Raw genomic sequence first — 26,336 nt, forward strand, 5'->3', positions numbered from 1 at the left:
AATTCTGAGAATTGAACTTTAGTTTAGAATCAAACACACAAATAAATATTCGCCCACCGATTCACATTATTATTTCTGATTTTGGTGACAGAGGAATGAATACTTATACAAGCATTTATAGGCTTTCTATAGTATGAGTTAACATTTTCCTAAACCGTTATTGCCAAGCGATTTTTACAATCTATTCTGGTCGTTGACTTCAAAGTTTTGCACCTTAATCAAGTAATCAAATCACATAAATAGTAAAAATAATGAAACGTTTTAAACTTTTATCGGACTTGTTGTGAAGTTTAGGAAAATAATTGTACGTAAACAAAGCTGTGCTTGTGATTCGTACAAATATTATTTCAATTTCAAGCCTAGATATTATACAAAATAACAGTATACTGGTTTTTAGAAAAATCTTGCTTCGGTTTGTGCACCTGGGCAGTATCATAGCCCTCACATAAGTCAAATAAGTTTTGTGTGGCGCATATGTATCTGGTTCCCTCTTTGTACCAATATTTATATGTTCAAATAAATAAGTTGTAGGAAAATAAAGTTAACAAATGTAAATTAAATTTGACAAGCCTCAGCAAAAATCAAACAAAATTACGTTCGGAAAAATGAGTGACGAAAAAAGACAAAGAATAGTAACCTAAAAATAAGTATATTTTCAGTTTTGTTCTTTTTTTTCTCCAGCATACTACTATTGAAATCAGTACAACTGTTAGAGAAATTACAAGTCACAGATTACAAATGCTCAGTTTCAGCAACAAGACACATCGGAGATGGAAAGAATTTCGCTAAAAACAAAGGATATTGGCCAGGTTGAAACATTACTTCATTAAGGTGAAGAATTTGAATTATGAACAGATACTATTTCATGAGCTCTAGACTGATACACGGCTAATTCAGTTGTTATATTTTGAAGACAAGACAATTTTACACGAAGACCAGCTGCAATTCGATTGAAACTTTTCTCGTAAACGTTACTGATCTCTTCAAACGCACAATGAGGTGGTTTTAGTACAGGATACTAAAAAAGAAGTACAATAACAAACAACTTATTGAATATAACACTTAGGTATAATTATTCACATATATTTCTGTAGATATCAGAGTTATGGTGTGAAATTTCATAAAAATTATTTACGAATAACTTTAAAATTTGCATTTCAAAACAAAGCAAGAACAAAATGTGAAAATCGACTCTACCTTTTTTATTATTATTATTGACAAAAGTGAATTAGACTAGTGATTTATCGACCATTTTATTAAATCACGATCATAAGTTTAATCAAAATGAAATCGACAAACGTCATCTCCAGATAAAATAAATACTGAGCTATACACTATAATCAGAGTACATATTTACTGGAGAATGAAGAAACTTCAAGGAAATTTATGGTTTTCCGGGATGTATAATCTTTATCGTTCGGTATCATAAATATAGACTGATATTTGAAATACCTATCAACTGTGAATAAGTCTCTGCATACAGGATTCAACTAAGATTTTTCCCTTACAATCTGTGATTATTTGTGCTATTTACTCAATTTGAAAACATAATTAGAATTCAATGATTACTGAACAACTAAAATTATGATATACTGAAAATAAAAAAACAGTTTCACAACCTGTACTAAGAAATCTTCAGACAGCACGTGTGTACAAGCATTTGAAGCAATCAATTGGAATTCTTTACATGAAACATCATGACACCAAGTAGACCAACAATCAGTAACTTCTGCCAATTGACCAGTAATAGTTACCAATTTCGTTGTAGTATAATATAAACCAGCACCGAAATTATCAAGCAAACTAAGAATTGGAGAATGATTTGAATTAGTGTTTATTATTTTATCTCTTTTATTTTTTCTCTTTTGATATTTATTTATTTCATGATGATAATGGCTAAAAATAGAGAATGAAAAACAGAATATAACGTACCAGTGAAAAATACAATCATTCATAAAAACATATTTTCGGGAGAATTTATTAAAATTTAGACTAACATAATCCATATTACTTGATATATTTGTTGATATAAATGCAGTTCAAATACGATAGACATTTATAGCTTCACAAATTACATTTAAGTAATTATTATTGTTAAAACGACGAATTGATAATATTTTCATAGTTGAAATCATGAGACAATTGAAGCTAGACCACCATGGAAAACCTGGAAGCACTGCTTGACGGCCGTTTCGTCCTATTGTGGGACTCCTCAGCCGTGCGCATCCATGATCTCGCTCTCGCGAGACTCGAACCCAGGACCTGCCAGTCTCGCGCCGGAGCACTTAACCGATAGACCACTGAGCCGGCATCCAACAGTGTTAATGTCTAACTTCAACCAATCCACGATTTTGAGCAACCGTTCACCATTTTCCATGGTGGTCCAGCTTCAATTGACTCATGATTTCAACTATGAAAATACTAAATTCTCCACAAAACCCCTTCTGAATTGATAATAGTAAATTGTAAAAATATAAGAGTTTAATAAATGACATTATAGGTGGATATGAGGAATAATTTATTTGATTTTGGTTATAAGAAACTGAATTAACTAGTAGTACAAAGTAAGGCGCGAAATTCGTATACCATTGCTTCATGAAGTAAATTATTATGAAATAAAATTGTGAAACCAAGTTAAATGAGACTTCACAATATTTTTAACACAAGACCAATAATAAATTATGTAAAAAAAAACTTAGAAAACTTTCCATCATATCATCAAAGTAAGAAGGAATTAACAAGATAAAAAAGGGAATGTAAGTGACATGACGTACGATAGTAGATAAGCAAACGTATAAAGTGTACTTTAGAAGGATGAAATTAAATTGAGAATCTAAAATGTCAAAGATTCTGAGTCATACAATTAAACGTCATCGAAAAGATTACTGTTAGCGGGACATAGATTGGATTAAAGCATGTTTCATGCATGATGGTGTTGCTGCGCGCTGATTGGCTGATTCTAAACCGATCAGCCCGGGCAAATTATTGGAGAAAAATCTAGAAGCTTCTTATGTATATACTATAAATATATGAACGTTATTCAAGCTAGTGATTGCTGTTCACATACCATTATTATTTTGAATACAATTTCTTTCCTGTTCAAAGTGTTCTGATTTTGGGGTCTTGTCGAGTGTCATTGTATAAGAATACTAAGCAATAGGAATAGCTGGGTTTATTAGCAAAAATACGATTATAACAGTGGCGATGAGGAAAAAGGAAAATTCATTCAAAATGCCTATATCAGATGACCAGCTCAGCCGAATACTACAACAACAGCAAGCACAACTTGATGCACAAATGCGGTTGTTGGAGACTCTGATGCAACAGTTTAGCATCCAAAACTCGAGTTCACATGCTGTTTCAAGTACTTCTTGTGATGCAGTTGCTAGCAGCATCCCAGAATTCATATATGATCCCGAAAGTGGAAATACCTTTCTCACGTGGTTCAAGCGTTGGGAAGATACATTTAGGATAGAATTCTGTCAACAAGATGACGCATGGAAGACTCGGTTGTTGATGCGTAAGTTGAGAAGCAATGAACATGCACGTTATGCTGATCATATATTGCCAAAGTTACCTCGAGAGATCAGTTTCGAGGAGACAGTAACGCAATTGTCAGAGATATTCGGTGAATCTTCCTCATTGTTTAGTATTCGATATGTGTCTGAATTTGGTGAAACGTGAAGCCGATGAATATGGTGCTCTAGCAGACGTCGTCAACAGAGAGTGTGAACGGTTCAAGTTACGCTCGTTGACAGAAGATCAATTTAAATGCCTTATATTCATCAAAGCTCTGCAGTCACCACAAGATACTGAAATTAGAACCAGACTTCTAACTCGTTTGGATCAAGACCCAAACGTCACACTCAGGACATTGACAGATGAGTGTAAACGACTACAAAACATCAGACACGACAATCAGTTAATTGAACAGGTAAATCTTAATTTAACCTGCAGTAGTGTAAATGCTATGACTAGGTTAAAAAGTCAGAAGCCCAATAAAACTCATAACAAACCAACGGATGCCTGTTGGTTATGCGGCGATTGGCATTATGTACGGTTCTGTCCATTTAAGAAGCATAAATGTCAGGTGTGCAACAGACGTGGACATAAAGAAGGCCATTGTCCACCGAATCGTACGTCCCAGCCCAAGAAGAAGTACAAACATCTTTCACGTGTGGTGAAATCAGCTGAGTCTAAATCTCTTCCTCTGGTAGCAGCTTTCCAAACAGACTATGACATTCGGAGAAAGTATGTTACGATCCAGATTGATGGTATAGCGGCTCGTCTTCAAATTGACACAGCATCCGACATCACCCTAGTGTTTAGAGAAACGTTTAACCTGCTTGGGAAACCGCCAATGAAGCCATCCAAGAAAACGGCTAAAAACGCATCTGGAGGTGTACTGAAACTAGTTGGTAAATTACAATGTGAATTTTCCTTCAATGGAAATAACTGTAAAGGGGTATGTTATCTAAAAGAACGACCGAACCTTGATCTACTTGGTCTAGATATGTTAGAAAAGCTTGGATTAATGGATATACCCATCAACAGCGTTTGTAACGTGTCATGTCCATCATTAGACACTACTTCACATGCAAAAAAGACAAGTGAAAAGGGTTCAGAAATACGGAGTGTAGTAGCATCAGCAATTCAAAACACTCCAGTGTCGTCAGATGAAGTCAGAAGAGAAACTCTTCGAGACCCTGTTCTACAAGGAGTTAGAGAGCTATCCCGTTCGCGTACAAAATGTGCATTGGCAGCAAAAGCACCACGAAAAGCAGGAAATGAACAGTCTTCAAACTATAGTCGCGCCAGTCTATTACTTTTATTCGCTTGCTTAACTAAAATGTTAAAAGCTTTACATAACTGTATATCTGGTTCGCTAAGTCTACGATCACCAGTTACTATTATTAAGTCTAAGATTAGAAACTATAGAAGAAAGCCAAAAAGCTTATGTTCGAACTTCCTTTTATTTAGACTATGATCAGTGAGAGCTTAGATAAAGACTGTGAATACAGAACAGAATCGTTGCGACTGACAAGGATTACATGATTGTAATGAAGGATTTCTTTTTAAGGAATCTAAACAAGAAACTAAGTTAATAATCACGGTACTTTTTATCTGAGCGAATGACAACTAAAGATACAATTCGTTTAGTAAGTATTAGCTTCGCTCACTTTAAACCATAATTCCAGTAACAAAAATCGATTCGGAAAACGACCTTCTATAATCCATCACTCCATTGAAAGAAATGTTGATCACTCGTTGGAAGAAATTTGATGTAATCTCGTTATTAAATTTGGAATTTACTCTTAGTCTAGCCACTCTTTAATCGATCTACTTACCATGATGAAACCACAAGATAAAATGTTCGATTGAACCGGCAGAATAGCTAAGGTGATAACTGTGATAATATAGTATCTACACTCGGGGTAGATACATATTGCGAATTTAAAACCATCAAAATTGTGTGTCAAAATCGTGTACTAAGGAATGATTTGTTTCATGTAAGGATTAACAATGTGTTTAAATTTACCTTCTAGGACGTAAGGCACTTTGAATCATTGATACTAGTAAAGTTACCAAAGAAATACTTTCATAAAACATTGTCAGGATTAATAAAACACCCCCAGGATGAACAAAGTCGTTATCACTAGAAATCCCGTTAGGCAGATGAACATCTTTTGGTGAAGACAGTAGAGAAGTATTTATAGCTGGACAAACTCTTGGTATATCTGTATCTTCAGAAGTAAACTTTCCATACAAAAAGGATTCATACAAGGACTGAAGAAGATAGTCCATGGATTTCTTAGTAAAGGTAGCTAAATGTAACAAAAAAAGGAAGGACAGTTTTAAGGAAGTTTAATTATTGATAACAAACTAATAGAACTGTTCTCGATTCTGCAATGAAACTATTGTGACTTACAAGGGTTTTCGGAAACCAAACTATGAAGTCCTAATATAAGTTCAATACCGATAGATAAAACCCTTCGGTATGGTCCGTAGCAATATAATGACGCGCATGATACATCTCCCAAATCGGGGGATGTTTTGAGTATTTGATCACGTTTTACCATAACGCTCCATGACTAATAAAGGAAAAAAAGGGACAAGATAAAGTGATTCTTGTAAAGGGTCGATAATGGGAAGAATCGTATATGAAATTCTAATAAATTTTTCTTTCAGTATTACCTTTGAATTATATCTTTGTTTTAGGCCAATAGACATAAACGTAAAACCCAGCTCAGAGTACGTCATAGTGACTTTAGTGTATTTCCTGTTAATCTTTCTCTAAATTTTGACCAGAAAATCATCTTCAACTTTTTATCTTCTAATCTCATGTCTGACTACTATGCTGCATTTCATCATCATAATCTCTTCTTGATTTTCTGATCTAAGAAGCAACTAAGGGCGATTCATACTTGTTTCACGTATGTTGTTGTTTATAATTCACTATTAGTGGGAATATGAACCGCGCCGATTAATCTGACGAAATCTCCGTACAGATCTAAAATCCTCGTTTGGCTTTTGCCAACTTACGTCACCTATGGTGAAGTAGAGATATCCGTCTATCAATTAAGGGACGAGTATACTGCACAGCAGTTCGCTCTGTTCTACTTTAAGACAGCGAAACGTGGCCATTAAAAATAGAAGACACTCGTAAGTTTCTAGTATTTGATCGCATATGTCTTAGAAATATTGCCAGAATCATCTGGGATCACTGGGTAAGTAATGGTGAGGTTAGACGCACGGTATTAGGGGATGATGGTAAATCAGTTGATGAGGTCGTGAATCTTCATCGACTGAGATGGTTGGGCCACTTGTTACGTATGCCTGACTAGTATTGGCAATGGTTGAAAGAGAGTTAGGGGCGGCCAAACCAAAACGTGGCATCAGTCCACAAAGTCACTAAATTCTGATCTGAGCCATGTTGGTAGACGCAGACTACATGGTTGGGGTACGCGCGACTATCGCAACCAATGATTGGAGACTCTGAGTGACATGGTTTAGAATCGATCACAATGGAATAGGTGTACACACTCTCTGTCTTCCCTTAAACTGTGAGGTTAAAATTGCTTCATATCTTTTTTTCTTTTTGTACTGCATCCTCATAAACCATCTTTCTTTTATATATTAGCACCATTAAATTAACTACTTCCATGAATTCGGTGTTTACCTTGTTGTGCTAATGAGGTATGGCAACTTGGACCGATGCATATTTGTGCCTGGTCTTACGTTGTAGCTGAATGACTGAATCACACATCATACCAGTACATCAAGAGAAAAAGCAAAGGAGTGAATGTAAAAATATCAACAGCATAAAACAGGTAACAACTTTTGAATGATAATAATAATAATATTCAAAACTTTCAGAAAGTCAGTTGATGAGTGTTTGTGAATTAATGCGACTGTTTTAGAGACATATTACTTAAAGTCTTTAACAGTAGTTTAGTTATCTGGAGAATGACAACTAAAGTGTCTACATGCCGACATGGCTCAGACCAAACATTAATGGTAGAATGTCTTGGTTTGACCAGCATAAGTCCTTTAAACTAATCCGAAAAAATTATTCCGCCACTGTGAGAATATCCATGACAAATTAAATAAAAATAGGGAAGCACACAGTCCTTATGAACATCACTCAACTTAACCAGTTCAGATGACAGTCAGTCACGCGGTCGGATTCGACTGTGTTAGAGTAAAAAACGTTTATTTAAGCCCTCAACACAATTTTATATCATAAGACATATTTGGTTAGTGGATTCGGACATGGTCTTCATATAAAAGAACACGTTTACGGATAGTGAATATGCTTACAGCAAAGTAATGATTTAGTTTATACATTGATATTTTGAACCTGGGTTCCTGAGTTCCAATTATAAGGGATTGGGTCGGTATTTTCGGAAACTTGATGATCATATTCATTTCTATGGGTATTACACAATACGATATTTGCCGTAATGCAATCAAAGACCAGTGGACAGAGGTACAGTTGTTGTATTGTAGGGGATGTTAGACTTTTGTTCACTTTGCCGTTTTTACGTGATATCGTAATTTCTTCAAACGTAACATTTACAAAGACTATCTTTAAACTATTTAACACAATATTCGTAAACTGAAAGACCGGTAAGGAAAAACGAGAATAGCATGATGAAATGTACAAGTCTTTTTACTGTGTGTAATATGTGAGTAATGCTGAATTTCTATCCAACGTAGATGTTTACTAAACAGTTCACATACATTAAAAATTGTTTGTGTTTACAGGGGCTAGTGGGTATCGTGGTAAAATTGTCAGTTGGCTGAACTAACCAGGATTAAACGTAACAACAAAAAAGTAACGATATGACATTCACTAAACAAAACGAACTAGTAAATTAAGATTGCTTAATTCTCTTGTAGATGGTTCTTTGGCATGTGAAACGAGACCATTCAATGTCGATAGCAGACTGTTTAAACTTTTGACAGCTTCTGATGGTACGTTCTCTGCAATTTCATGCTGATTTTCAGACATCATATAATGTTCAACTTTAACAATTGACATTACAAGCGAAGTTGCATAGACAATAGCGTTTAGAGTTAAACAACGGATATTCAACCATGATTTCTGAAAAGAATACATAAATAATTGATACTTTGAAACAGCAAAATAGCATGATATACAGTAAGATAAAGTGATAAGAACAAGCTTGCACATTTTATGATGTTAAACATAAGTGATAATTATTGGTTAAATGATATGCATGAAATTTTACCAGACTACTGATTCAAAAACTGAACGACGATTACCAACATCACGTAGTGAGGTAAAAGTTTCAGAATCGTTCAAAATTTAAACATTTATGTTCTGACGATGATACGCAAGGAGCCACAAAGTGAGGAGTGTGACTAAACCGAGAAATGAACGCCAAACGAATAATTAAAACCCCTTGAAGGAAGATTTTATTGTCTTAAAGAAGAAATAAGTATGGTCACAGAACAACTATAATTATAAGTCAATGGACTTGAAAGAGGAAAGGAACTGTGCAATGGTCAAGGTGTGACCTGGCGAAATCAAGCCGAGTGAGGAAGAGTTAATCTTAATTAACTAGCAACATATCACAAAGTGGATATTCAAAAACCCATGAAAAACTATAGTAAGCCAGAAAACTAGATATCTTCGACAATGCAGTGAATAGACGTGTACATTACTGAAATTAATTGATAAAAATATTGATAACTACTGATTTCTGACATTATATACTAGATGGGATGTTACTGAAGGGATCTAACTGGCATTAATAAGAAACAAATGCTGAAAAGTATTAATTTGAAAATGGCTCGAAAAGATAAACATAGTCAGGACAACAAAGGTGTATCAATAAACAGGAAGAATAGTTAACTTACCAAATGGTCAAATGACAATCGAACGTTTTCAAGTTGTTCATATCTAATAAAAAAATGAGTTGAAAATCCTGTAAAATACTTCACTTACTGATCAAAGTTCGGTGTGACTGAAAAGTCCCGGCAATCAACAATCGTCGGAAGTTGTTTTGTAACTAAGAGGTTATGGAAAAACAGTATAAGCAATTAGGCTCATACAAATAGAGACTTAAAAAGTGTTCATAGGAAAACCAATTGGCATGTCTAATAAGCAAGTTTTATCTGCTTACCATTATCAATACTTATTTTAGCCTGACCAAGTTGTTCAAGAAGTGTATCAAAGCTGAAAGTAAACGACAAAATTTAAGCCAAAACTATGAAGAAATCTAAAGAAAAGATTATTTGTCTATTTAAAAGACAAATTTTGGTACAACAGGGCACAAAAGAAATCCGCCAAACAAATGAATAAATAATATTATGACAAAATAAGGGAAGGGTAGTACACTCAATAAATGACCAAGCATAGTATCCCAAAAACGGTCACAAAAGTTTTCTGTGAGTTAAGCAAGTTTACTCTATTTTTATGAATTCAAAATAAAACTACAGAAGGATCATAGTCGGATTCTGTTCCGAGTCATATCTGATAACGTACCTTAACTCAATAAGTCGGATGATTCCAAGGGACTCAGAGGGTCGTGGTGAACTAACAGATGCCAGTTCTATATTTACCTCCTATATTATGGTGACATATCATCAACTGACCATCTTTTTGTCTCTTCATCTAGTTCGAGCGTCGGTAAATAATTCATTACGTAGAAGTTATTGAGATGATATTCGTAAACCATGTTCAAGCCACGGAATCCAGTGTTTCAAACTATCACATCAACTGAATTATCGTCACTGAGTGAAACATATAACCGAAACCCAGCACCACTAAAATGGTGTTGCCACCGGGTGTCAGGAATCCTTTGGAGACAACGACTACCGAACATGGTGATACATTGAACATTCTCAACCTGAATAAGCCAGGTTTTGCGAGTGTACCATAGATCTGTTCTTACCAAACCTTTTATAGTCAGATTAACATCACGATGGCGCCAAAAATGGCCCACATTGACATACGCCGCCCCCGCTTTCACTATATGTGCACTGACCATCAGTTACGCCACTACTAGTCATCGTACAACTATCCAGATGAACGAACCATTGGACACAAAGACTCCTGCTAGTTTTGTAGAGGTACTTGATGTTTTAAAGGTGAAAATTATATACTGCGCTTACGAACAATGATTGAGAACTGATTAAATGAGGTCTGGATGGCCTATGCACTATCGTGCAGTCAGACAATGTCTTTCTCCAGATGACAAATTCACACCATTACCACATACTTCCTTCATATCTGTTTCTAAGATACCATCGATGGCAAAGTTGAGGAGGAATAGTGAGATATGACAACAACATCTAGCTCGACTATTGAGATGGGACAATGAATAACACAGATTTGTCATAAGCTCCTCAGTCACACCTTCAAAAGACAATCCCAGAAAAGCCATATCTAACGAACTGAGAGCACCCTTGATATCAAGAAACGACGATTATTGCTCTGCAATAAATGTGGTGGTGTCCGAACATTTGCCAGAAGGTGAAGAAGTGATAAAAGTATTCACAATCGCAAAGAAAGGCAACCTGCTTGTCGCGAGTAATTCTTTCACGGGTTTTGCACATATTCTGTGGAATATGATGGATGACAATAGTCTAAAAGTGATGGACATGGGATTTATAACCTGATAAACTACATTGGTACCAACGTAACACGGTTTTGGTATTAAATCTAAATACCATGGATTAAAACATTTCAAAGTAAATTACAATCCTTCCTCCTTCCTGAAGAGAAAAGAAGTGCAAAAGCAAGAGGACTTCTTGCATTTGAAATTTGGGTAAACCTTAGTCTTTTCAGTGACACCAAGATTATGAAGCTACATGTTTAATGTAACGTGATGGCCCCAAAATGCCCTGGTATGGCCGAGAGTGGGGAGAGTCCGCTCTCTCGAAATGCTCTCACATGGCCACGCGTATGTAGCCTCTGTCAGGGAAGTCCTACTCACTGCCTTCTCGTGGCGGGGGTGTTGTTTACCAAATTGAGAAAACGAAAAGCGAATGTCCGGCGCTTTAACCGGGTTGGTGGACACGGAAAGTTCACCTAGGGGAGTTGGAAAACCCTGATTCCAAACCAATGGTGCACATGGGCTCCAGTATCCTGAAGGAATAAATGGCGTACGAAACAATTATTTGGTCACCGGCTACCATGGGACTGCATCTCCTCACGATGCTCCACTGCCTTGTGGATCAGATCTTTCGGTCAAAGGCTCCGGGTGTGGGCCCCTAAGAAAACCACCTGCTTCAGTTTGGGCACCTGGGCAGTATCACAGTCCTCACACAAATCAAATGATATTTGTGCGGCGCACATTTATCTGGTGCTTCCTTGTACCAATATTTATGTGTTTAAATAATAATAATAAATAAATAATAACGTGATGGTCTAAAAACACAGAAAACGCAACTATTCACGATAACTTTTCGACGCAGTTTAGTATGCAAGTACTATCTCATGTATTCCACTTCGAGCCACGTAGTGTGAAGACTAACGACAGTACCCAGTTATCCAAACTGAAATAGGTGGGACGAGGTTTAAGAGTGCTTGCTTCAACCACTGCTTTGCTCCTTTCGCATTCATATACAAAAAAAGTCTTGAAAAATTGACAATATAACTACAAATGATAGATTCACATAATTTTGTCTTCACTTTTTGCTCTGTAACTGAAAAAAACGGATGTTTGGGAGCGCCAACTTTATAAGCATTTGATAGACTATTTCACTAATTGGATTACGTTCAGATTAAAATCTACTTTTATCAGAGGTAGTAATCCATACTGTGAGTCCCAACTAATACTTTCAAGTTTGACCACTTTTTACTACTGTTGTACGTGACAAATCAGAATGTATCACGTTGTCGTTTAAAGGTCATACTTTCAGAGCAAATAAACGAAAGTGAACTATGACCATATAAGGTGAACACTCTCTTAGCCGGGAAAAATTTATAATCCAAATTCAAACTTTGATTTTACAGTATGGAGTAATAAAAAAGATATCATCAGTAATACTTACTCATGTTGTGAAACAATCAACTGCCAATGAAGCATTTCAATACGGACAGTTAGAAATACATCAGCATTATGAAGCTGACTGATGAATTGTGTGAATTCACGAACTTTTGTATAAGCATGTTTTCGATATGCAGCAACTAAAAACTCTTCCGCTTCCGTGACCATACTGTTGGAAAGTGTTGTAATCTTCTGATACAGACTATGTATAGAACTAGTATCGTCAACTTGTGACTGTGTAGCCACGATACTTGTACACATGGCCAATGATGGAGAGGGTTTTACAATTAAATGCCTGCAATAATAATGATGGCATTAAAAGTAGTTTTACACTTTAAATCAAAAAATAATAATAATTGCTTTGCTCAATGCCGAGTAAACCTACATTCGTTTGTGGAACGTTAGATCACGCATGTCACATTGACAAACTCATACGAAGTTAAATACTTGTCAGTAGATGCATAAATATGAAGAATGAACGCTAGAAAGCCAATCACTATCGAAGCAGAACCTGGCATGAATGTATATCGGTTTGAGTTGCTTCACTTCACACCAGGACAACAAAAAGAGAGATTAAGACATTGAAAAGAGAGGAATAAATCTTCAGACGGAATGAATATCAAAGTATAAGAGATGAGTTCAAAAGGGAGAAGTGAGATGGGAGAATGAAAAGTTAAGAATGACATTAAATTCAGGATTTGAAGAAAGATTAAAAAAATAAATGTAATTACACCACTGTGACCGACATTTTATCATGTTACTTAGCGTCTCTAAATCTTGTACATAAGTTATTTTCTATCTTGTGGTACGATGTGGTCGGTTTGATTGGTATATAAATTCAGTATGTTTGAAATATAATAATTCATACCACAGAGGCTGTTCTGGACTTAACTGGCTGGGCTAGGCAGAAGCAGGACCGATACGTACTTTAGACTGCTCGTACGGTTTCCGTGTGTCACTGTTCCAATCGATAATTCGCTGCTCTCTGACTGGCGATCTTATCACGTCACACGTTAACAGAGCATCCACTCGACCACAAGCTATAACAGTCCCCAACTGTGAATTATGATTATTTCAGCTATTCCGATCAGGAAGTCTGGACCTACTGACATAGCTCAGATTAGCAGCCAATGACTTCGCGGACTGATGGTACATCTTGATCTGCCTGTACCCATCTTCTAACTCACTTCGATACCATTCACTGTGACTGGAGAGAAAATACAGTTTAGAGGAGGGACTTTTTCCGAATTGAACAAGTTATAAAATTATCTAAAGTTTAGGGAGAAATTGTAACATCGAAATAGTTTGCAGTTGAGTTATGGGGATAACTCTCGAAATAATAGACATAATTGTAGAAAAGTTGGAAATAACAGTTGATTAGTGCATATGAAAATCTAAAACAGTTTTTAAGGTTATTGTAAGAATAAGAGGTTGAACCAGATGCTTTAGCATATAGATTTACGCTTGAATCGCTAAGTTGCTAAAATCACTGTAATTTATACAATTTTGGTTTGCATTCCATTCGAACCTATTTTTTTGACTGTGAAAAATAATCCTAGTGAAGCACGACGACTACAATTGACAAGACGCTCCAGAAATGAACTTTTGACTGTTGTCATATACGGTAATCGTGAATACCTAAGCATAGGGATTGAAGTAGTCGAACGCGTCAACTCCACTTATCTTGGAAGTCTGATCAGCCTTAATTGGTTGCTGTCTAAATAAATATCTGTACAGATCTAAAATCCTCGTTTGGCTTTTGCCAACTTACGTCACCTATGGTGAAGTAGAGATATCCGTCTATCAATTAAGGGACGAGTATACTGCACAGCAGTTCGCTCTGTTCTACTTTAAGACAGCGAAACGTGGCCATTAAAAATAGAAGACACTCGTAAGTTTCTAGTATTTGATCGCATATGTCTTAGAAATATTGCCAGAATCATCTGGGATCACTGGGTAAGTAATGGTGAGGTTAGACGCACGGTATTAGGGGATGATGGTAAATCAGTTGATGAGGTCGTGAATCTTCATCGACTGAGATGGTTGGGCCACTTGTTACGTATGCCTGACTAGTATTGGCAATGGTTGAAAGAGAGTTAGTGGCGGCCAAACCAAAACGTGGCATCAGTCCACAAAGTCACTAAATTCTGATCTGAGCCATGTTGGTAGACGCAGACTACATGGTTGGGGTACGCGCGACTATCGCAACCAATGATTGGAGACTCTGAGTGACATGGTTTAGAATCGATCACAATGGAATAGGTGTACACACTCTCTGTCTTCCCTTAAACTGTGAGGTTAAAATTGCTTCATACTTTTCTTATATAAAATCTTTCTTTTATGTGTTACTATCATTTGGTGTTCACCTCGTTGTGCTAATGAGGTATGGCAACTTGGACCAATGAATATGTGTGCCTAGTCCTGTGTTGAGATGTGTTTGCTTTGTGAGGTCAATGTAAACTGACATGGTAGAGAAGATCTGTAGCTCAGATGGATGATTTTGATGGAGTTTTGTTCTCTGAGCTCAGAGAACAAATACAGAGGCATCACACTACTATCAGTATCGAGAAAAGTTTCTAACAATGTTGCTGGACAGAATGAGAAATTCAGTAGATGTCCAGCTTCCAGACCAACAGGCCGGATTCCGTAAGTTTCAGTCGTGTACAGACCGAATCGCGACACTACGGATCATTTTTGAGCAATCAAGTGAATGGGATTTGTCACCATAGATCAACTTTCTTTGACTATGAGAAAGTGTTTGTCAGTATGGATAGAAGAACCTTATGACACCTTCTTATGTACTATAGTGTGTCTGGGAAGAACGTCAGCATCATACGGAATTCATGCGACGGACAACACTATAAAGTCGTTAATGGAGGTCAGCTGACAAACGTATTCCGAGTGAAGACCAGTGTCAGGCAAAGCTGCTCACTCTATCTCATTCTCTTTCTTCAGGTGTTTGAGTGGATCATGAAGACTTCGACATCTCAGGGAAAGCACAGAATACGAAGGACAGCTTGGATGCAACTAGACGATTTGGACTTCTCAGATGACCAAGTCCTTCTATCCCATACATACGAGTAAATGAAGGTCATGACAACCAATGTAGTGGCAGTCTATGCAGCAGTAGAACTCAATATACAGAAGGAAAATCCGAGAACCTCAAATACAACACGGAGAAAACTAACCCAATTACACTTGATGGAGAAACCTTGAAAGAGGTGGAAACTTTCACGTAGCTTGTCAGCAACATCATCGATGAAGAAGGAGGATCTGATGCAGACGTAAAAACGAGGATCGGCAAAGCAAAGATAGCATCTCCGGAGTTGAAGAACATCTGAAACTCAAAACAACTGTCAACCATTATCAAAGTGAGAATCTTCAATACGAACATCAAAGCAGCTCTAGTGTGCGGGGCTGAAACTTGGAGAACTACTACAACCATCATCAAAAAAGTGCAAGTAATTAAAGGCGATTGTCTACGCAAGATACTCAATGTCCGTTGGTCAGATACCATCAGCAACAGCCTAATGTGGGAGAGGATATACCACTTTCCAGTTGAAGAGAAAATTAGGAAAAGACGCTGGAATTGGATAGGATATAAATTACGGGAATCACCAAACTGGATCACGAAGCAAGCGCTAACTTGAAATCCTGAAGGGAAACGGAAAAGAGGAAGACGAAAGAATCGGAAGCAGACATCAAAAAGATGGATGGGAAGAAGATGGGAACAAATAGAAAGGACTGTCCAGGACAGAGCTCGATGGAGAGTGCTGTTAGGCGGCCTATGCTCCTCCACGAGGGATAACAGAAGTTTCCTAAAACAGACACTTAGGGTCATTTGACGAATTTCACCAGGAGTTTCATAACCAGTAAGCTGCCGTTTGAAAAAAGCAATATTTAAAACCATGAATTTAAATCTATCTAACATAGACAATATTTAAATTATAGAAGACTTGCTTACCCTAGTGAAAGAAACAGCAACTGTTTGATTTCAAGTTTGTCTAACTGGGGCAATATAAGTTCAGGGCAGTTAAGAAAATCTGATGAGTATAAATTACACAATTTTATGCGCAAATGATGATTAAGATTTGTATGCTCTAATCCAATTACATAAATCCAGTAAACAGAAAGAAGTCCAGTTCCAAGAGAGAAGGGACACTCATAAGCCGGAGATGATGTTTCCAAAAGCGAGGATAAAGATAATAGCAAAAACCCATCAACTGGATAAAGGTCAAGAGGTGTTGTTTCATTATTAACAGCAACATCTTCTAACTTCTTTAGTAAAACCTCACTACGATCTGGGGCATATCCAAAGTAGTAACGAAGTAATGACTGTAAAGAAGCTCCTTGATTATTAGCACGTGCTATCTGGTGAGCGCACAGATGACGATAAATTGTTTTATCTTCTTTGTTTGTCTGTAAAAAGTGATAAATATTGAATTATAAGTGGTGACTCATAAATATCAATGGCGCAGATGCAGTCATTCTTTGTCTTTTCTTAGTTTTTGAATACCAAAATCTTATACTTTTTCTTTTTCTACATCTACTATTGTCTATTATTACCGATACTGTTACCCATTGCATTACTCTGGAATTTGTTTTGGTGCTTTCATTTCACTGTGCTAATGTTGGATATGACTGATTGTTATAGGTGCTCAGACTCAAGTAGCTATAATGGATGAGAAAAGAACACTAATCAAGTACCAAAATTCTGGCATAAAGTAATTGTCTACAAGATGAATAAAAACTTATACAAGAGAATCTACTTTAATTTTAGTACAACTCGTGTCATGGCAAATACATTGTGATAAGTCTGTCACGACATACCATTAGTTTAAAGCATTTAAAGTTTTGTGATTAGGGTCTACGATACATTATTATGACATAGAACATACAACTCTGGTACAAATAAGAGGTATTTGATGCACCATATTAGAAAGAACCTTCACAATGCCACAGAGACATTCAATAGTAACGAACAGAATAAGAAACATCTTAAATCTTGTGTAGTTATTTAGGTCCACAAGGATGAGTTAATCCACGAAAATTCAAGTTGCTTTATTAAATGGGATGTGTATAGTTGGGAAAGAAGTGGCATAATACTAGTATGCATTGAAATACATGTACAATAATGATGTTAAACTAAAAATGACTCACGAAATTCAGACCAGTCTCAGCAACCTCCATAACAAAATTAATATACTGTTGTGAGGAAAAAAAGTCAATATGACGATAATAAATTATTATTGCCTTAAAATCCAAAGATCAAAATGACAAACATATCAATTAGAATTTTTTGCATAAAACGTAACAAAAACCGCAATACAGAACGTGACATTTAGATGTAGCAGTAATATAAATACCTACTCACTGTCATTAATTTAACCAGATTTTTACGTACATTCTTTGAGAGTAGTTTATAATAGAAATACTTTTTCGTAACAACAGTGACAGATAAGTATGTTTAAGAATATGCAATTGACTGGGCTTTTAATTCTGATTTATAAATGAACAGACCAGAATTAACACCTATTGAGACGTCTACTGTACGTAATCGCTGCTGATAAACCATCTGATTCTTCAAGAAAATATAAGTTTTATGCTTCTGTGATGTCTTCGATTTCTGTCTTTAATAGTACAGTCCCAACACATCTATCGGATCCACAGTTCATCTGTTCAATTATAGACCTTAGTCATTGATTACGCGAACCGATGTCATTAACGTGGACTTAATCACCTGGTCATAAATTCCCCATTATGATTAACCACTTAAATTTTTTCTCATAGTAGGTAAATATTCTCACAGCCACTTGTTACAAAATGTCGCAATTGTTATGTTTCTCTGCACTTCCTACTATGTTAACGAAGATTTAGTTAAAGTTATAACCACTTACTAACTTTAGTAATTTGGTACGGATCCCTTTTAACATTTGTGGTTCGTAGTTGCTTCTTATTTTTCTTATGAGTTAAAATCTCTTAAAGCACATGGTTTGACGTCATATTGGAGAATGCTGCTCTTGACTTACAACAAACGAGAAATTCAACTCCCTACAATTCCAACAGCAAACATACGACTAGATAAACAAATTTTTAAACTGCTCCAAACTGACCGCAATCATGAATGAGTGCAAGTAAACTGATTCAGTGAATTAAAAAACCAATCTTTGGCTGCAGTTTTATTAAAAACCACTGAATGTTTTTCTTTCAATTTTAGCATTATAAACAAAATAAAGACCAAGTAAAATATAAAAGATTCGGAACAATGATGAACAAGTCAGTAAGAAATCTTATAATGTACTGATTGAGTCATACACACAAAAATAAGTCTGTTTGAATGCTTGACCAACCGGGCTGTTTAGAAAAAACAATAAAATGATACTACAACAGCAAAAAATTATAACGACGGAAATCATAGGATTTACCTTGATTTGATCATCCACATTTGGCAAAACCATACGTACAAGATAAGCCAAATCCATAGAACATATGGGCTTGTGAGAGAATGCATTAAAATAATCCTCCAAGAATGTCAATGGATTATGATTACAAACAAGATGCATTTCCAGCTGCAACAGGTTCGCATACATATCCAAACGCGCCAGTTGCGGGCCACGATTATAAGGATGATTCGTTATGGCGATGTTGATTAACGACATAACTTTTTCCACACTATTTTATGAAAAAAAAATGGTTGCTTATTTATCTTTTATTAAACTAATAGTAAACGAGTACCAAGAGGTATTTAAAACAAATTGGAGTAGAAAAGCGATTGCAAGCTTATCCAACGTCTAATGTAACAAAAACAGGGTAAATGTAGAGACGTGTTGAACGTTTATTATCACCGATTAACAGAATCTATCCGCGAATAGTAGCTAGAATAAAGGTCATCACACAAATGGTCTTGAACACTATTGGTGAATTTAATTAAATCCCTCGAGGCAGTTTCCTGTTTCTCGAATGTAAAAAGAGATATTTGGTAAATTGGTTTTTGAACTGTCAGAGGCAAATAGCCCATGACCAAATGTTGCTATATACTAAGCCCCCAAATGCCCTGGTATGGCCGAGAGTGGGGAGAGTCCGCTCTCTCGAAATGCTCTCACATGGCCACGTGTATATAGCCTCTGTCAGGGAAGTCCTACTCACTGCCTTCTCGTGGCGGGGGTGTTGTTTACCAAATTGAGAAAACGAAAAGCGAATGTCCGGCGCTTTAACCGGGTTCGTGGGCACAGCTGGTGTTGCTATATGGACAGATATTTGTCTGCATCAAGTTCTATGCTGTTCATAATTGACCGTATACATACCCATAAAGATATTGAAAGAACATCTACAAAATGTGATTTTTGAATAATTACGACTTAGACGCATTCTGAAGAATTTACTGCATCGCCATTCAACTGATGCTAAGAATAACGCAACAAAATTGATGGTTATGAACAAAGCAATCATTATTATTCAATATCACAACAATACTGAAGACTATATATAACCAGATCGTTCAATGTCATTTACCTTTTGCTATTATCATTCTGAAGCTAAACTGACGTGTTGCATATGACGTTTGAGCCATCATGTTTGGGCGGATGAGCTAAAAATGTCATGAGCAATAAACTACGAGTAATCCTAAGGTGAAATACATCCAAGGGACAGTCCTGATAAGAACAATACGTAAACATATGAGTAGACAGGCGAATCATCTTGAGCTAACTCTAATTCATCACATTGTACTTAATGTATGTTTTATGGAATACTTTTAATGAGGATTATAGTATTTACTTGATTGAAGCAAGTGGGGACACGTGGAGTTTGGTAGCAGAATAATTCTTGTTGTGCTACGGTAAGACGTACCAAAAGAAAACAGGAGAGTGAAATTTGGATCCCTTTTGGAAATTTTACTACTTTTGTAGATTCGGTGAAGTCGGACTCTATTGATGCTGAACCCAAAACTCATAACCTGGACTTCAAAAAGTTTAAAAGTAGGATGGAATAACTTGGTTAACATTATATTAACCACACTAACAAGACTGAGTGTGTGGTGTATTTTGATTACGAAGCGATAAAGACAAAAATACTAACGCATTACCGCTGTATGTCCTTTACAGACGTCTCAATCAGCTTTTTCCATGGTGTCCAGTCGTCTGGGTTGATTTGTATCTGGGATTTAGCTAACTCGTAAAGATCATTCCATGCGTCCAAATGAGCTAACAAACTGAGCTTCATGGAAGAGTAATCACAAATGTAGTCCTCGGTATCTATACGATCTATTGGAATAATTGATATTATTTCGAAATAGTACCTTTTTACCTGTAATGTCTTTTCGACCAAGAAGCTTATAAGCTTCTTCATACTTCTGAAGGCGAGCAAGTAATTCTATTAACAACTGAAGCTCAGAATGTCTAGACATTTTTCCGCTCTCGGCTTCTCTGATTAGCATTTTCTCCGCCAACGGCAGGTACATACGATGTCCCATTATGGGATTCGACTCGGCTTGCATTATTGTGCTCATTATAACCCAGTAGTTGAACGAACTTGACGGGAAGTTTTGTAAAAGAAGCCTAGCAGTTGCTTGCTGTGCAGAAAAGTTCCTTTCCTGAACATGATGAAGGAATAAGCAGACCAACAAATCTTCTCTATCAGGTGACCTTTCCAGAGAACTTTTTAAGAACTCAGCTATTTTTTTGCCCTGTCCAGTTTTCCGGAAATAACATATAATGACATTAAGTGTAGACTCATCAGTAGGGTATGACTTAATGAGTTCATCAGCTAGCAGATTGGCTTCAGTAATTTTTCCAGATCTATGAAGTGTGAGTGCTTTAAGTGCCTGGTAAAAACCTCGTAGGATAAACAAGAAGTGACCAAACCTTTGCTGACGTGCAATTCGGTGTTTTTTTGAGAATTTTATTTGCTTCTTGGAGTGCCTTCTTATAATTGCCACTTTCGAAAGGTTCTGTAGTACTTTTGTTTTTATCCAATCTGCTGATATAGAAGACATACCGACAATTGCCCTCAACCGAGACTCCTGGAAATCCAAACCAACCGACATTCTGAAGAAGCAGTTTTGAAGCACGCGGCTCTAAAAAGCTTGAACAAATGCACTATTTGTAGTAGTAGATAAATCCCTAAAATAAATGGTTCTGTTAGTCTTCATTCTTATTTCTGACATCATTAGTTTCAGTGAACACTATTTGAAGTCATTCAGTTCAGCATCCTCATCAGATCACAATTGGATATGCCGTGCTACTCAGTTTGGAAAGGACAGGAGGCTTAATGGCCTGTGTTAGTCCTGACAATGGTGGTCCCTCAGCTGGTCCAACTTTATTTTGAAAGATTCGATGGATGGAGTCTCAACCACGTGCTGATGTAACGAATTCCACTAGTCGATGATCCTATGGGAAAGTTGATAGTCAGCTGACAAGTAATTTGTTCTGGGCTTGTGAACTTTTTCAGACTGTCGTCGTAATTTCTCTGTTTTTGGAAGACAAGAAAAATGAGGGCATATCAGATGCAAAATTATCACCAAGTAGTTTGAAAACTGTGATCAAATCACCTCTAGTTCTTTGATATGACAACGGGAATAGGTTAAGCTTAGCCAGTCGTGCATCATACGGAAACTTCTCGACTCAACTCTCGCAACAATTAGTCAGCTTAAGTCATGTATTTTCAGACTACTGGGTTGTCTAACAAATGTGACGTCGAATATCTTCGTTCCCGACTCGTTGTATAACCAGATTTCGTGTCCTCGACTAGAAAGGTGTTACGGACAACGGAGTTGTCGTGTTAATTGACTTTCCCGTATAGGAATGACGGCCCAGTTGTGATAAAGCCGAAAAATTACTGATAAGCAAGGATTACGTGTCACTAACTTAGGAGACTAATCAGGGAACGTTGAATGTTTGAAAAGTCCTCAAGGTCGCTGATCGATAACGCGGTTCTGTTATGTGCCACAGCTTGGTCATAATCTGTGTAACTTGACCCACTCTAATATGTTATCTCAAAATGCCATATTTCTAATGGGCATTTATCCATTCTTCAAGCGTTTGTAGAGGATAAAGGATAGAAAAAAAATCCCCAATCCTGCTGTCTGAACTATTATTATTCACAAACAGCATATTGGTGCATGAGTGTTATGAAAAAACCATTTCGGGTTTCTTCAGAAATGCAGTTATACGCAAGTTCCAATAATGTTTGCATAATATTCACCACATTTAAATACACTCTGTAGAATTTGGAAAAATATTGAGTTGACTTCAAAGACAGAAACAAAGAAGTGAAGAAAAGAAATGTTCTATATATCAACAACTTAATAGGCATGTTTGCGAAAACAGAATAAGGATAAACGGTAATATGCGTGTTACCAAATGAAACAATAAATAAACAAGTGGGAAAATGAATCGTTGATGTAGTATGATTTGACGGTAGATTAAGTGTTTGTGCGGTAATAGTTAAAAATAATGCCACGAAAATCTCAATTAATTGCAAGTGATGATGAAATATCAATAAGTATGGGTCATATATACGTGGTGAGGAAAAAATGGGTTCGAAAAGTTGATTTGTTTGGGGAAGACGAGAAGAAGGAATTCAACGAGTTCAAAATTCATCGAATGGCATGGACAGGCCTTGCAGGCTTGATCATTCTTGCTTAACTTATACCTTTTACCTATGTTAAATATATTGTTCTATCTACAGCCTAAATATGTTCCCCATCATATATTGGTGATTGTTACGATTTGATGAGTCGGTGTAGACAACGATGTGACTTCCACGTAAAATCTTACACATTGGACAGCTACATCCTGGCAAATCTACGATTTTAGGATTACGTCTATTATTAGAGCAGTACTAATAACGAAGTAGATCATTATCTTACATGTTAATTAGGTTGAAATATATCGATATCTAGTGCGTGGTTAGTGTTAGTTATGTCCATAGCTAACCAATCAAATCATTGCTTAAACGCTAGCTACTTCAATCTGGACTGATGTTTCTTTAGACTATCCCTGTTGCATGTGACCTGCCAATCGAAGGATATTATTATCGTATTATATAACCGTGACATACATTTTATTCATTTCGAGAAGACAAGTAGTACTGGTCGGTACGTTTCTGCATTATACTTAAGGAATGAAATGCTTTTATTAATTGAAGTGATCGAAATATTCTTACTTTTAGAAACAAGGTTTAGGGCTGAAGATACGACGGATATTCTAGTTTTACAACTAGCAACCAGTAGTACCTTCTATATTCGATCGTTCCCGGCCAAAAGAAATCAGAAGTCAGATGAGAAGAGGTAGGAAAGATATATTTGATACGTTACCAATATATCGAAAGGCGTTCGTTATTAGCTGACTATGGAAACGTAGGAGCTGTGTCCCATGCCGAGTTGCAACGTGATCTGGTACGGATGCATGACCGAAAGCCTTCAGTTAAACAAGTCCACTTAAACAACGTGGTCAGCATCCAATGTCGAACACTTAATGAGCTATTGATTTTGGGGAATTATTTACAGCTACAGATCTCTCCCCCCCCCTAGTGAGGTAGTGATGCCACTAAGACGTGACCAGCCAGAAGTTTAAACCCAACGAGTTTGTCGTTGGTAAACACTCTTCTGATAGCTTGCTTCGTTTAGCAGCGTCTGGTCGTCTTTCCTTAAACTAAGGGACCATGAGGTACAACATAACAATAAAGAAATGCAATACAATGGGAATTTCGATTCCTTGGGAAACTTCGTCGTTCTTTTCCAGTCGTCCTGGAAAAGAGAAAAAATATAACGTGTGAGTGCATGTCGAAAATACACTCGTACTTGCGTAAGGACACAAGATCAGCGGGAGAAAAAATAAATAAACTAATACACTTGCAAACAGCGTAAAAACGATCGAAAAAAAGGGTTTTTTTTGTATACAAAAAAAATATAAATACGCTCGAAGAAAAATAGAAAAGATTTTTTTTAAATAAACAAAAAAATGAGCATATTAAAAAAATTTTTTATGATAAACAATGAAAGGGGAATTCAAGATAAAGCTTGTGTCCTACGTGCAATATTCGTTAAGATGTTCTGGAAATCTTACTCTTCTTTCAGAACGCGTTGTTTTAGGTTTATCTATCGACGTTGACGAAGTATCGAGTTGTGTGTCGGCTGTCGTGTAGGGTACTACGAGTGTAGGAGCCGTGTCGTACGATTGTATCGAAGGAAATTCGACGTAGCTAGGGTTTCCTTCTAAGTACGCTGCTTTTAAGCGGTCGATACTGATGCTATCGTTCGTGCCGTTCTTATCGACTACATAGTACTTGGGTTCGCGTTGAAGAACTTTGAAGGGTCCTTCGTATGCTGATTCGAGAGGTCGTCGATGTGAGTCTCGACGAAAGAAGACATGTGTACTATGTCGTAAGTCAGGTTGAACGAAAACACCAGTTGACTGAGGTCGAGTGTGAGCAGGTTGAACTGAACGCATAGCGTTTGTAAGCCTACTCGTGTAAGAGTTTAGATCCATGTTCAATGAAGAAGCTGAAGGATCCACGAATTCTCCTGGGAGTCGGAGTGTCGTTCCGTAAACGAGTTGAGATGCAGTGTATCCAATGTCAGCTTTCACTGCATTGCGGATACCGAGTTAAACGAGTGGAAGAGCGTCTGTCCACTGTGAAACGTTTGCGGCTGATAATGAAGCTTTTAGTTGTCGATGAAAACGTTCTACCAACCCGTTTGCTTGTGGGTGGTATGCTGTCGTTCGGAAACGCGCGATTCCTAATAGCGAGGTCAAACAACGGAAAAGTCCAGATTCGAACTGGCGTCCGCGGTCTGTAGTGATTGTGGAAGGGCAGCCGAAATTTGCTACCCATCGTTCGACGAAAGCGCGAGCCACTGTTTCAGCAGCAATGTCCTTAATCGGTACCGCTTCTGGCCATCGAGTGAAACGGTCTACGCATGTTAAGAGATATGAGTATCCGTTTGAGTCGGGTAAGGGTCCTACCAAATCTAGATGGACGTGGTCGAAACGAGCGTCAGGGGTTTTGAAAGAGACTAAGGGACATTTGTTGTGTCTTATGACCTTAGATTTCTGACAGCTTACACAGGAGCGTGCCCACTCCCTCACGTCTTTATTCATGCCAGGCCAGTAAAAGCGTTCGGCTATAAGTTTGACTGTTGCACGAGCACCTGGGTGAGAAAGATTGTGCAACGTATTGAAGACGTTGCGTCGATAATGTTTTGGTACTATTGGACGATCCCTACCTGTAGATGTGTCACACAGTAAGGTTTCCATACCTGTTCCCATCTGCTTAATACTTAGTTTAAGAGTTGTTGAAGATAACTCATGCTGAAGATCGATGTCTTCTTTTTGAAGCTGAGCGAGTTTAAGATGGTCGATTCCCCGAAAAAATTCGAGGAAATTATTCGAGACAAGGCGTCTGCGACTACATTGTTAGCTCCAGAAATGTGTTGTATGTCTGAAGTAAACTGCGAAATGTAGTCGAGTTGTCGAGACTCTCGCGGTGAGTACTTGTCTGACGATGAACTTAAAGAGAAGGTAAGAGGATTGTGATCGGTAAAAAGTGTGAATTCTCTTCCTTCGATGGAATGTTGGAAATGCCGTACAGCACAATACATAGCTAGGAGTTCCCTACCGAACGTGCTGTACCTAGATTCCGCGTCTAACAACCGTCTCGAGAAAAATCCTAGAGGTTGCCACGAGTTGTTAACCCATTGTTGTAAGACTGCTCCGATTGCTGAGTCGGATGCGTCTACGGCGATACTGATGGGCGCTTGAGTGTCCTGATGAGCAAGCAGGGTTGCCTTAGCGATGTGTTCCGTAACTGTGG

At 37.1% G+C, this 26,336-nt stretch overlaps 1 protein-coding gene across 3 annotated transcripts; it reads right to left on the reverse strand.

The window, feature by feature from the left end:
* Nucleotides 1-780: 780 nt before the first annotated feature.
* Smp_026250.1 (peptide alpha-n-acetyltransferase-related) lies at nucleotides 781-21,567 on the reverse strand (the record flags this gene model as incomplete). Of its 3 annotated transcripts, XM_018799308.1 has the most annotated exons (14): nucleotides 781-1,018; nucleotides 1,620-1,896; nucleotides 5,540-5,825; nucleotides 5,930-6,092; nucleotides 8,372-8,608; nucleotides 9,388-9,430; nucleotides 9,476-9,539; nucleotides 9,654-9,706; nucleotides 12,529-12,819; nucleotides 16,489-16,943; nucleotides 17,685-17,729; nucleotides 18,950-19,196; nucleotides 20,608-20,785; nucleotides 20,829-21,567. In XM_018799308.1, 14 exons carry the CDS (start codon nucleotides 21,565-21,567, stop codon nucleotides 827-829), a joined length of 3,270 nt encoding a protein of 1,089 aa, XP_018651110.1. In that variant the 3' UTR covers nucleotides 781-826. The 3 variants fall into 3 exon arrangements, with proteins under 3 accessions (XP_018651110.1, XP_018651111.1, XP_018651112.1); XM_018799310.1 differs by lacking the exons at nucleotides 781-1,018; nucleotides 1,620-1,896; nucleotides 5,540-5,825; nucleotides 5,930-6,092 and having other exon boundaries at nucleotides 8,036-8,608; XM_018799311.1 differs by lacking the exons at nucleotides 781-1,018; nucleotides 1,620-1,896; nucleotides 5,540-5,825; nucleotides 5,930-6,092 and having other exon boundaries at nucleotides 8,036-8,608; nucleotides 9,476-9,706.
* Between the last annotated feature and the right edge of the window lie 4,769 nt (nucleotides 21,568-26,336).

This window comes from Schistosoma mansoni, chromosome 3, assembly GCF_000237925.1.
Source record: "Schistosoma mansoni strain Puerto Rico chromosome 3, complete genome".
Lineage (NCBI taxonomy): Eukaryota > Metazoa > Platyhelminthes > Trematoda > Strigeidida > Schistosomatidae > Schistosoma > Schistosoma mansoni.